At 40.7% G+C, this 13,761-nt stretch overlaps 1 protein-coding gene across 1 annotated transcript; it reads right to left on the bottom strand.

Moving 5' to 3' along the window:
• Positions 1-602: 602 nt before the first annotated feature.
• crlf3 (cytokine receptor-like factor 3) lies at positions 603-13,689 on the bottom strand. Its single transcript, XM_026324939.1, has 9 exons — positions 13,589-13,689; positions 9,196-9,322; positions 6,864-7,071; positions 6,563-6,650; positions 6,296-6,473; positions 5,962-6,190; positions 4,925-5,063; positions 4,592-4,704; positions 603-4,264 (listed from the first exon to the last, which is right to left on the bottom strand). Exons 2-9 carry the CDS (start codon positions 9,310-9,312, stop codon positions 3,999-4,001), a joined length of 1,338 nt encoding a protein of 445 aa, XP_026180724.1. The 5' UTR covers positions 9,313-9,322; positions 13,589-13,689; the 3' UTR covers positions 603-3,998.
• Positions 13,690-13,761: the final 72 nt, after the last annotated feature.

Raw genomic sequence — 13,761 nt, 5'->3', positions numbered from 1 at the left:
AAAACATTTCCTTTGAGAAATATTTGATGTTCTTTACATCGTAAGTGGCTACTGCAACATGAGAAATTAATGAGATACAAATGATAATTCTGGCAAATCATTTCAAACTAGTGATAAAGTGAAGCAATTAGAAACGAAATTGACGGAAATTACTTTGTTCTTTAAAGGTGCACTGTGTAAAATGTGACATCTAGTGGCATCTAGTGTTGGGTGTGCAGAATGCAACTTTCTGAGCAGCCCTCAACCCTGTCACATTTAAAACAAAACATGATTCTCTGTTTAGAGCCTGCATTTGGTTTGTCCAATCTGGGCTACTGTAGAAACATGGCAGTGGAACATGGCTGCATCCATGACCACAGACCGGCTCCCTAAGTAGATTTAAAGGGCTGAGTCTAAGATCAAGAAAATGCAAAGGCTGCTATTTCTCTGTGATAGAAAAATGCAGATTATTCATAATATAACAGGAATGAATAGTTAAAAATGAAAGTGAGCACCCTTATCTGTATACTGGTACATCACAGGAATATTATTCAGCACCAACGCTGCATTGACGCTACTTTGACCACCTCAAAGAAAAAGCTGTATATATGAACACAGAATGATGACCATTTTACACAACTTTTATTGAACCAATTTTCAAGGATGACAGCAGTGAGATCAAATGCAATGCAAAGCTTTGACCAGCAGATGTCACCGTCAAACACTTTGAAACAAACTTTTGCTTTAATTAAATTTGCTTGAGTCACTAGTTTTCCCTCCTGATGAGAAGGTTCAGTGAGGTTCTGTTCTGGTTTCAGGAAATTGGTACCATCGACTGGACCCATCCAGCGTTTAAATGACCTCCACAAAACACAAACATTAGATCAACAGTGAAACAAGGACACAAGGTTTCAGAGAGCTAAAGAAGAAGTGAACAGATGTTTTTACTGTATCTGTGAAATCTAGTGAATATGCATAACCATGACACCTTCCTATGTTAACAACAGTCCACTGTGAGGACAGGACAAGATCCTACTAAGTTATTTGCCTTTCTAATTTGGACAGGAAAATAATAAATAAAAAAAACACCATGGAACGGAGAAGGCAGGTCATGAATCAAAGGCCTGTGCTTTAAAAACACTCTCACTGAGATATTCCAGAGAATCAGTGAATTACTTATTTGTGAAAGACAGTAAAGATCAGATCAGACATTTAAAAACATAACTTTGGACTCTGGGACATTATAAACAGGCATTTTCCCCAACTAATTTGTCTCATTAAGAGACATGATTAATTGAAAATTTGAAAGACATAATCAGATGATTAACCAATAAAACAGTAAAGATGCAGCCCTAGTTCTAAACATTTACACAAAATGTAAGCAAAAGAAATGAAATTTCACTGACATGAGGGCATGAAGTTACTGACTAATTGTATTTAACAGTGATGGGACAAGCTGGACTGAATGAGGCTGCTGGAGCAGCAATTAGTTCCTGTCACATTTGTCAACAATGCTCCTTTAAAATTCATCCTCCCACTGAAACAGTAGGTGCTGTGAATACTGTTAGGATTGTCATTGCAAAAACAAAAAACGTTATTCAAAGTAACAGTTTGATTGTTTTAAGACGACACTTCAGCCAAAAACAGAAAAAAAAGACCTCTCCATACACATTTTAGTTATCAGCTGTAGCTCTGATGACTTCACAGAGAGCAGAGATTCAATTATCAAGATCAATGATGCTCATGTTGACTTTGTAAGACGCATCTAGTCCCTAAATAATTCAATTATAATATTATCTCAGGATCTGTCATTATCGTGGATTAAATAACTGCATGTTCTGTCCTTTTTTTTTTTTTTTTAATCGAGTCGTTCTTCTCAGCCTGAAAGCATCGAAGAAGAAAGTGAACAAATACAAAAGTTCAGTTTTTTTAAATGGATACAAGCTGCACAGCTCGTGCTTCAGTGAGGCAGGTGAGCTGTTCTTGGGTTCAGAACCTCAAAACTGAAACATGCCAGCTAATTTCCCCTTTTCCCCTTTTTCCCCCAAACATTTCTCAAGTCTCTGACTGGCTCAGAGTCACAGTGTTACGGGCCTGGAAGCTACAGTAACTAAAGTACGAAGCTGTGGAAGAACAACATCAGCAGGAAGATCATTTGAAACAAAAGAGCAATTTTCCTCTCAAAGTAGAGACAAGCAAGACAATCCTATTGAGTGATAGAATGTTTCATCTTTTCACCTATTTGCATTTGCGTCCCTGAACTGGATCAAAACATTTCTCTGGCTCCTTGTTTCCACTGAGCTTTATCTGCTTTCTCAGAAATACTGCAAACTCACTCCAAACACGCAGACAGACGTCTCTTAAACTGTCCCTTTAAACCTCAAATGGACAGATTTAGGGAGGTGTGACTTTCACAGTAACCGTTTTGTTTAAAAAAAAAAAAAAAAAAAAAAACAGCAGGTTGAGTAGTTCAACCCTATAAAGAGGCAGTGATGGATTGTAAATTGTCCATCTTTGCTTTTGAAACAAACCACTAAAGAGCAAAAGGAACCTCGGAACTGTGCATGCGTTCAGACCGACTGATTGCCATCCACAAGTTGTCAAACTGTTACCAAAAGCTAAATTAAGACAAAGCATAGATAAACTGCAAACTAAAACTCTTCCCCCACAACAAGGGAGCTGTAAACAGCGACTAACCTCGTAAGAAGGCCGAGGAGTCAAACACAACCAAAGCAAACTGAAAGCCAAGAAGCTGTGATGAACACAAACATGAATCCTCCTAACGTGGCTCCCTGAAGACTGACGAAGAGCCGGATCACTGGTAGTTAAAACTGCTCAACTTTTATGAGGCCGCTGGATCACACGTACAGTGAAAAACTGTAGATTTTGACGCAGACAGATCTCACCAGAAGTCTGGAAAAATCTGGATCAATCATTTCCTCCCAGAGAGACAAGCTCACTCCAGGGCCCCATTTCCAATAGTGAATGCTCCCAGGGTTTGAGTGTTGTCTTTCCACTGAGCTGTTGGTTATACTGTATTTTAAAAAGTCTTACAAAGCCTTTAGGATACACCTCTTTAGCTCTAAGATTCTTTGGGGGAAATGGGGCCATGGTTATTTGGAGAAATGCACTGTGGTGACCTGGTTACTGGTCCAAAACAGAAAAGAGAAAGCACAGAACTATATACTGCAAAGCCACATAAGTACAGTAAACAACAAAGCACCGTCATGACTGTTTGGCTACAGTTTGGCTAATGCAGCCTGGAGAAGCATCTTTCAGCTTTAACAGTGATGCTGTGACACATGTAAATGTGACATCAATTTTGTCATCTGATCTGTTGATCCATTGTGTTGTTAAACCGAATATTTCCTCTGGAGCAACATGAACTACAGTTTTAACTAGTTTCACATCTCTTCCAAAACAGTCATGACAGCTGATCAAGTTGCTATTTTTGGCTCCGGGGTTGCAAATTGTGCAAATGCCAACTGTTCCATGTCACTGCACTCCCAGGGAAGTATGTTTTGTGTTTGCTTGTTAGAGGTGTGTTCGTGGATTATTTTTCATAACTGTGTTGAACGTCCTGCTCTGTTTTACGTCTGTGTGAGCCTCTCACTGAAAGCTGCAGCTTGGTAAATGTGATGTGGTGAAGCCTCTAAATGTTTTCCCCGCATGCATTTCAATACCGTAATTACCTTCTATATCTGAAAAGGTCTATGGCTGAATAGCAGGTTTTCCGGGTTGCATGGATAATTACTGCATGAAGGATACAGTGTGCAGCTGCGGAGAAATATGTAAGAAAATAATCCATTGTCACGTTGAAGAAATTCTGGGAAGAAATGAGTGACTTTCCGTTTTTTCCAGACTTTCCAGTTGCCCTATTAGCGCTTCAGATGTAAAAGGAAACGGAGCACACGAAAAATGTTCAAACTGAAGGTATCGGCCTGTGTGAGGAGCTCCTACACTCCAGCAGATTGGAGGATCCACCCTTGCTATTACTCTTTTAAAACTGAAGTGAGCTCTCAATACACAAGCACTTTCCAGCCGGAGTGGACAAAAGAGCAGCCAAAGAAAAGGGAGTCCACAGCTTGGTCCACCAGCCAATCAAACACCACCTCCCGGTTCCCTGAGCCAATGGTCACCCTCAGCTTGAAGTTGCCCCCCTCACTCAGGTTGTTGTTGCTGATGGGGAACAGGTTCACCACTTCCATGTCAAAGGTCACAGCAGAGCCCACTGTGATGGCGGGCAGCTGGTTGGTCATCTCTTTACCATTTACAAATACAGCACCTGAGAGGAGGGACACCGATGTAGAAATGTTACATCACCTCATCACAGTGTAGGAAATACTTAGCTCTCTTAATCAGTTTAAAGTCTAAATCTGTATCATCAGCCTTAGGCTCTGACATCCTGCTGCTCCCTAAAGGTAAACACCACCTGGTTTATATGCACAAATGAATGAAAGGATTTCCATCACATATCAATTTGTGGCCAAGAGATCAGGGCTGTTTTTGGTTGACAATTCTGAAAAATGTGAAGTCAAAAATGTGTCAAGTGAGAAAAGGGTACTAGAAATGACAAATGTCAAAATCTCATTCACGTTTGACCTCAGCATACCATTGGTGGAAATGCAGACGGCCTGGTCTCTCTGAAGTGACTCTGCTTCGCTCTCATTGTCCACGCAAACGCCCAGACTGTCCCTCCGATCTATCTGACCTGCAGCAGAGATCCTACACACACACAAATTAAAAATATAGCGAAACATTTCCAACTAATTTATACATAAAGTACAGGACAAAAGATAAGATAGCCACGTTTTGTGTGTGTGTGTGTGTGTGTAAAGTACAGGACAAAAGATAAGATAGCCACGTTTTGTGTGTGTGTGTGTGTGTGTGTGTGTGTGTGTGTGCGTATGTGCGTGTGCGCGTGTCTGTCCATGTATGTACATACTTGAAGGTCAGTGTCTGCCCACAGTAGTAGGTGGGTGCGTTGGAGTAGAGGACGGGGCAGCGTGATTGGGAGGAATCATTACGCAGGGCAATGTTTCTCCTGCTGCTCAGGATGTAACCCTCGGTGCCCGGACACCACTCTGTTATAAGAAAAAACATACACACCCACACACACATTAATAACTGCAGTTTTGGGGAGTAAAGAATCCATAACTGATCTGCATTTCATGTTGCACAATGTGTGCGATTAAAGGCTTTAGGTTTCTATGCTGTAATTCTAAAAATCCAAAAAAAAAAAAGAGAAAAGATTATATGCAGGCTTTTAACTATACAATATGTACATCTAGTATGAGTCATTCAGTCTCTTTTGTGTTGGGTCCATGTGCCCTTGCCAAACCGGATTGAAACCTTTATAATAAAAACAGTAGCACAGTGACAAGATGGGTCCGTGCTGTGGAAAAAAAAAAAAAAAAAAAAGACGTAAACATGTTTTTGGGGCATTGGAATTCACGCTGGAAAAATGGGACAGTACCCTGACAAGCATCAACCTGCAAATATGTATGTGTGTCAACTCGCAAAGAAAGCAATGGCTGTGTGTGTTTTGACGTGCATTGTATGTGCCTGTTTGTCGACAAAAAAAAAACAAAACAATTAGCCCAGCATATTCCTTTATGTTCAAATCATTTAACTGTGTGTATTCAACAAACATTTTTTGTAATATCATTTTTTAAGGCTGTGATCAGTGTGTGGAGCCACTCTCCCAGTTTGTGGGTCACAGCCCGGACGGTACCGATAACCGCCTTCACCTTCCACATTTTTTCTAGTTCTTCTTTCAGCCCTTGGTATTTCTCAAGCTTCACATGTTCCTTCTTTCGGATGTTGCTATCACTTAGGATTGCTACATCTACCACTATGGCCTTCTTCTGCTGTTTGTCCACCACTACTATGTCCGGTTCATTAGCCATCACCAGTTTGTCGGTCTGTATCTGGAAGTCCCACAGAAGTCCCAGAAAAGTCAGATGAGAAGTCGTCACTTACCATGTGGTACCAGTGTGGTATATCCTGTCTGAGGGATGCTCCAGGGGCTCCACTCTGTGCGACCGTCTCCACGGGCGCACACCCTGAACAGATACTCTATGTGAGGGTCCAGGTGGAGAACCAGGAACTCGCAGTCCCGACCAATGTAGGAATCCTCATACTGGCTTCCCCCAGTGCCAGAACGCCGGTGCTGCAACCGATAATCGGCTGCAGCAAAGTCCTCATCCACCTGACGCATACATAACAATGCTGCAAGTGCTTTCCACATACATAAACATATTCACTGTGTACGTAACTACATTTTTTTGCATTGGTGTCCCTTTCCCTTGCTGACCTTACACCAGCGGACCAGGATGCCGCCTGGCCTTTCTTGCAGCTCTTCTATTTGGACTGGTGGGTGGGAGGAGACTGAGCCATGGCGGGACACCCGTTCTCGCAGCAGCCCCAGCAGGGAGTCATCCAGCTGGGCTGACACACATGGCACATCCACCAATGCTGGCACTTCTGGTAGACTGGAAAACACACAGGCCCAGTTACAAAAGATTTCAATAGAATAGATAATTAAAAACTCCTATTATGAAACACAATGTGTCTGTCCTACCTGTCCAGCTGAATGTGCATGGCCTTCTTGGTGAAACTCCCGAGTTTGTCCTCCTTCTCCCCAAGTCCACAACGCAGAGCTGCTTCCCCTAGAGTGAAAGGAAGAGAGATGCTTATATGTATGACTTTTTAACATCATCAGAAGTCAAATAGTGGACTGTATTTACATTTCATGATTAGACATCATAACAATTAATACTGCAAAGCATTCCTTTACTTCGCCCTGAGAAAAGCACTTTGCAGGTGTGTTTGTGGTGTCTGTCCAATTACAGCAATGTTAGAGCTGTATTCATGGAACCCACCCTCTCTAAGCAGCTCGTCAGCCTGGCCCACTCCATGCTCGATAAGACTCTGGCAGTCATCTAGCGGACTAACACTTTCGGCCTCGATGGCGTCCACCTCGGCCAGCAGGGTGGTCAGTCGCTCAGTTAGCAGCCGAGTAGCTACTGCCTGCAGCTCTGCAAAGTGCCGGCGGAGGGCCTCACGGGCCTGACTGGAGCTTCCCCGGACCTACAGAACACAGAAAAGAGGAAGAACATAGGAAAGGTGAGGATGTGAACCTGCAAAGGAATGAGATAAGTAAACACCTCTCTGTCCTTAGTTAGTTTTATCTGTTTAGATTTAAGTTAGATTTAACTTAGTTTAACCATACTAGTGTACTTAATATTACTGACATAGCCCAGAAAAGTCCTGTCCGTTAAAGTTTGCTGTTACTCCCATGACTGCCATGGTTCCTAATGGAAATGTACATTTTTAATAGTTTTTAAAAAAAACGGTTCAGTAATTCCACTGAAATTTGAAGCAGGCAAACAGGAGGACAAAGTGTATTTTGGGGGTTAATTTCAGCATTAGATTAGCCCACATTTTGTGCCCCAGTGAGTATTTGGGTTGGCAGAGTGGTGGTAACAGTGGAGCTCTAGCACATAGCATACTGGGCTTTGGCTACACAAGCATTACTACTATAACATATACCATACACAGTGACAGCACAGGCTACCTCACTCACTGACAAGTAGTTTTGCCAGGAAGTTTTCTGGCTTGTCATCAGAGGTAGAAGTCATGTTTTCACTTCCTCCTCACAAAACACACTTTTATACACAGACCCACAGGCACACACATTCAAGGATTTCACAATGAGTACACCAAGCAAGTGTTACAGTGAGCAGCAAACGGAAAGACGGCTGACAACTGCTGCACTAATAAAGCAGTGTGATGAGGAGAACGGAGAACACACACATTGGGTTTTTGCCAGATTACACACTAAAGTTTGCATGTTTAAGTGTGTATGTTAGGCATACACAGGACATCCTCAAACAGCAACATCTCATCACTTCCTGACGACTAATGACAACCAATGATCAATATTATGGGCGTAGTAAAATAATAATCAAACTAAAAATATGACCAAATAATTTGTCATGTCAACATGGGACGATATGAAATGACATCAGATGAGACAGAAACAGATAGTTTTTCCCAAATATTTGGACTGTTTTTCATATGAAGACAAGATGTTACAGTGATAGCATTGTCTGGCTTTTGAAAAACACATTCTCCTATCTCGTTTCTTTCGTTTCTCACTCTGCATGCCTGTGTGTGTGTGTGTGTGTGTGTGTGGTGTTTCCTGGATTCCTACAACCTAGTCTTGAGTCATCCCCACTGTGGGAAACAAGGAGGTTATGAGAAAGAAACCCCACCTCACACTGAATCCAAGATAATGTATGACGGAGCAGCTGTGTTGGGGTGGAGGGAAGCTCATACACACAAACAAAAACATTCTGTGTGTTCGGCTTGTGTACAAAGCTTTTTAGCAATTCAGATGACTAGATTCTCTATCATGCAGTACCATGAGAAGGCAAATAATTCATTCTGCAGCATGACAACCAGCCCATCAGAGTCAGAGGGGCCTGGCATCAAACCTGGTACAGACAAAAATGTGTCTGTAGCTGTAATTATATTTATCATGATTGACAGTTATTTAAGAAATGTTATATTTGAGCTTCAGTTGGCTTAAGGTTTGGTGTCAATATTGTTTATACCATTCAAAGCAAAGCAGTTATATAATGACATATAGTTATGCATTCAAAACAAGACCCACTTTACTTTTTAGTTCCAGTGTATACGTAAGTGGTCTTTTAAAATTAGTCTAATCTCTGTGTTGTGGTCCTTTTCCCCTTTCCCTTCCTTCATTTCTCCTCTCAGGCTTGCTGTCCATCCATAGCAGCAGGAAATAGCAGCATTGTTTACTGTGAATGGTTGGATGGGTGAATCTACACAGCTAGAGGAAGGAAGAGATAGCAGACAGAGGGACAGCACACTCTCCTGGGACTGTTTTAGGTCAGGAGCAAACACACATCATGTTTAACTGGCCTGTTTGAGTTGAGTTGGGAGATGAAGTAGTTGAAACAGACAAAGATGATGGTCTTGGTGGAAAATCCATCACATCTCAGGCAACACTTTTGGCTGCAGAAACATGATCTACTTTTCTTCACAAGTGCACCAGAAAGATAACTCTAAAAAAGTTTTGAGCTGAAACATAAAGTGCTTTCTACACGACCAAATGATAACAGCATCCATACTGATTCGTCTATCTGAAATCTGTAGATGTGTGGAGGGACTGATAGGTGGCAGTACCTGTTTCCGGGCCTGGTTGAGGCCATGCAGGCGCTGCTGGAGTTCACTGCGGTAGTTCTGGGCCGCCTCAATGCTTTCATTTGCCTCCTGCAGCAACGCATCCACCTCTACAGACATCCTCCCCCTCCTTTTAAAAAAAAACACAACTAAAGATGCAGCACATCAAACTAGACACAAACAATTTCCCGTCCTGTCTTAAGCGTACTGGACACTAGCACTTTGTTGCTCCCAAAAACATTTTGACAGCATTTAATTCTACACAGGAACTACAAATAGCTTAAAATGCCATTCTTTTTAGAAATGTTTTAAATGTCGTGTTTACACGTGTTTAGTGACTACTCAATCAGTTTAATAATCAACATCTGTGAAGATGGAAGTTGGAAATATCGAAATGATCAAACAATAAAATTGCCTCTACTGTGTCTACAATGAAAATGATGCACCAGGAGAATAATAAAAAATGTTTTTGGAGACAAAAATTGTTTAAAAACCTGCAATCCCTTCAACAAAAACTATAAGGCACAACACAACATGCGGAGCATTTTGACTGATAGAGGATGTGTGGCAACAAGAAAACCACTTCCTACAGCTACCAGTCAGCAATCTACCCGTCAGTTAACAGCACTACTTGATGCTTGATTTGGTTTCTGTGCCCAGCAGTATGTGAGTAGACTGATACTGGCCTTCAAATACAATTTGGACAAGGATGACTCAGGGTGACACACTTCTGACACAACATCAAAACATAACAAAAAAACAACAACAAAACACACACGCACGCACGCACACACACGTACGCACGCACACACACACGCACACGCGCGCGCACACACACACACACACACACACACACACACACAACATAGGTGTATCCATTTTGTATACACAGCTTATTAATTCCCATCCTCTAACATCAAAGATCACAGAAAATGCTGCTGATACACTGGTAGCACCATCATACCCAGCAACTCTAACTAAACCTTTCACACTACATACAAAATGAAACTGAAGAGGACATGAATTTCCTTTTACACTACCCTAAAAGCTTTCCTGTCACTCTATTTGGTCAAAGAATCAAGGGGATATGAAACACCAACACATGATGTTATCATTGAATCTATGGAATATTTTGTATTACTTATTTCAATCAACACAGAATACACATTTTCATATTCGGTAGATTGGAACATGCAAATTGCATTTGTGCATCATTTTAAGTTTTCCTTTATAATGCTTTTTTTGTAACAATACCAGTTCCTCAGTGAATTCTCCATTACATTTGTTTTCAAGTGCACATTATGTGCTCAATATGTAAGATGCGCCTTTTGGGGAAAAACTTTCCCTACATCTCCCCATAGACACATTTCTGACTGTGGACTTTATATGATTTAACCTCCTGTACATCCATTTACCTGCAGTGTTCCCCGCCATATTTTCACGTAAATAAGCAAGCTACTAGAAAAAATATTCCCCTCAAACCTGCAGACTCAAATGTCTTTTACAGTCAAGATGATGACTGCAGATTGGCAGTTACTCTGCCCTGATGAAAATGTGTCAATCGTGTACTGGACTAAATGTCTGTGAGCTCACAATCCGTGTTGCTGTCAGCTTCGTCCTCCTCACAGCTGTCATCAGTGACACAACCTGGCCTCCTGCTCCTGCTGTGGTCGGCTAAGCTTCCTTTACAGCATCTGAAGAGGAAGTTGCTGACAGACCTCATGCTTCTGCCACATTCATATGTGTAGTATCATTATGAGGCTCAGGGGAGCATCTTGCATTACACAATGGTAAACGTAGCATCTCAACATTAAATATAAAAATTTGTTAATCAATGCTCAATAACCCAATGAAAACATTCATTTTTGAAAGTATCATAAAAATCCAAAACTGGAACGTCTCATTTAATTAATCTGAAAATCAACACTGGGTCCTACTGTACAATAATTGACTTAGGAATGCCAATATTACTACGGCTGATATAATGGCATAGTAAGTCGTCTGTAAACACTTACAAAAAATAAAAATCAAAGGGATCCATTTAAAGATTTAATGTTAACCTATCTGTTTATGTAAAGAAAATAAAAGTATTGCTTTAGCTCCCCATTACGGAAGCAGAGAATCTCAGCATATCTGATATTCTCAAGATAACAGCGTTTTCTTATCCTAACAGGATTATTTTTTCTAGTTCTGAGAAAACATTGTCAGCACCTGATCATGAGATAAAATAACCTGTTATTTTGAGACAACAAAGCCTATTTTCACAAGGTAAGATGATAAATGGCCCCATTATGATGAGAAAGCAGGCATTGTTATCTCAAAATAACTTAATAATTATCTTTCAATCTTGAAATAATAGGATAGAAAATGTTACTGCCATTCTCAGCTTCTGTACTTTATATGCTTTTTATAGGAATGCTAACAGAAAACCCTTGAAGGGACCTAAATCAGCCATCACAGAATATTTAATATTATATTTATATCACACACAGTGACACTGTACCTAAAAATACCTCCAGCATCCACATGAATAGAAATGTAGAGCCAGAGATGCACTCGCTCACTCGCTTTGACATAAAAACCCACAACTAACATTTGTTGTCCCCTTTCTCACACTCCTTTCTTCTTGCTAAACAAAACGGTCAGAACAGCAGGCTTTAGTCCAACCATTAGCAGCTACCCAGAACATGGATTTTTCTTTTCATTTTCACCCTTTAAAAAGGGCGCTGGCCCTCTCTCCTAATCCTGTAGTTTATAATCCCTTGTTTTCTCCAAAACCTACTAAATACTCTAAGTGAATGCTGGGCACTTAGCCAAGCAAACATCAAGCTGGGTTTCCAATAATACAGAAAATCTCTGCATATTTATATGATGCAGGTGTGGCTAGAAAGAAACTAGCAGAAATCTTCTCTTTTTATTTCTTTTATGCCTTTAATGTAAATACAAAGCCATGGAGTGCAGTCAGCAGCTTTTAGAGGTATTTAGGTCAACCTGCATGGGACGATGTCCCACTGTCCCACTTTCACGTCTGTGAGACCATTTACAGATTCAGACATATGTGCTTCATAAAACATAACTACTAACACTACCAAGTCTTACCTAAAAGGAGAAATACGAACAGAAGAAGATCATAATAATATTGATGCAACTAAAAATTATTTTCATTATTGTTTCATATTCAAATTCCCCGAGCACAAGGTGTGATCTTCAAAAATGTCTTGGGTTGTATTATTAACAGTGCAAAACCCAAAGAACTTTGAACTCAAAATAACACAAAAAGCATTATGTTTCATTATTAAGCATTACTGCTTAAAAAGGGACCAAAATGACATGCTCAATGACAAAATAACTGCTGCACAAACTGCACTAATTTGTTGTTCAGCACTTGATTGTCTCAAAGTGTTGTGACCCAAACTGAATTTTGCAAGTTTCATGTTTCAACATATGTCATGAATAAGGACTTTAAAAAAGCTGCATGAGGTTCCTTCAGGAATGCTGCACATGCTCTGACCAACAACACAGTTATGAAAGACACTGGAGTGCAATCACACAGTACATTATTAGAGCATATCACTGACAAAACGAGACAACAGGAGACATCAGACGTGTCTAAACTCGCTCTCAACTTCCCTATTTTGGCTCTTTGGTTATTTTCATCACGTTAAACGTCCGCCCACCAGCACTGAGTGGGGCTGCCCTCTTGGAGTCCAAGAATGTAAAATATGTAATTACACAGTCCACGGTGCATAATTTCTTGCATTTTCACGTTGGATTGATTTGAGGAGGTCGATGGTTCTAGTCACCGTCATCTTAATTTGTCAGGGGTTTGGCGAGAACGTCTCCCAAACCCCGTTAAGATATTTCGTATTTTAAAGTTATCGTTGCTGTCGGCAAAACTACATATACCATAGCAACATTAAGAAATAACTTTTCATAAAAATAATGTTTTTGGGTCAATTCGGCAAAGAAAGTTTCCCCCAAACAACACTTTAATCCATGAAAAACCAACTTTAGTAACTGGTTGGCGCTGTTTGTTACGGTGTCGTTTAGGTGGAACAAGATAATGACTATAACAGACAAACTTGCAAAGAAACGTGTATCAGCTGTAATTAGGAATGAAAGGGAGCTATTAGTGTAGCGGATATTAGTTAGAAAGCCATATAAAGTTTAGAAAGGGGCCATTTGTCAGTTCGTGAGGTAAAATTTAACGGACTTGTCGCTCATTTATTTCTAAGGTTAAAACGTTACGAGTCAGAAGGAAAGCTGGGACTAGCTTGTGGCCAAAAAACAATGAAACTTGAACTATGCTTGGGAGGGAAAACACAACGCCACTGTTAACTACAAAATCAACAACCGCCATTGAGTGAAATGTAAGGAGAAAGGTTTTCTAACGTACCTGTTTTAATGCTTTCTGGTGGCCATTTCGTTTCGAAAGTTGCGAATCAGCTCGAAGCCGCCGCCACACCACCACTCGATGTGCTGAAGTTTTGCTCGAGTCCAAAAATGACACTTCCGAGGCTTTAAGACCAGCAGCAAATCACAGGCAAGAGATTTTGATTGACAACAACG

This window comes from Mastacembelus armatus, chromosome 8 (genome assembly GCF_900324485.2).
Source record: "Mastacembelus armatus chromosome 8, fMasArm1.2, whole genome shotgun sequence".
Lineage (NCBI taxonomy): Eukaryota > Metazoa > Chordata > Actinopteri > Synbranchiformes > Mastacembelidae > Mastacembelus > Mastacembelus armatus.
This window is presented reverse-complemented; position numbering and strand designations above follow the sequence as displayed.

Bases quoted from the DNA above. Each gene is read 5' to 3' on its own strand.
- crlf3 (XM_026324939.1), bottom strand. From the start codon at position 9,312: ATGTCTGTAGAGGTGGATGCGTTGCTGCAGGAGGCAAATGAAAGCATT. The intron at 6,651-6,863 runs GTGGGTTCCATG...CTTTCACTCTAG, and splicing joins TGACGAGCTGCTTAGAGAGG to GGGAAGCAGCTCTGCGTTGT. The intron at 4,705-4,924 runs GTATGTACATAC...GTGTGTGTGTAG, and splicing joins GGGCAGACACTGACCTTCAA to GATCTCTGCTGCAGGTCAGA.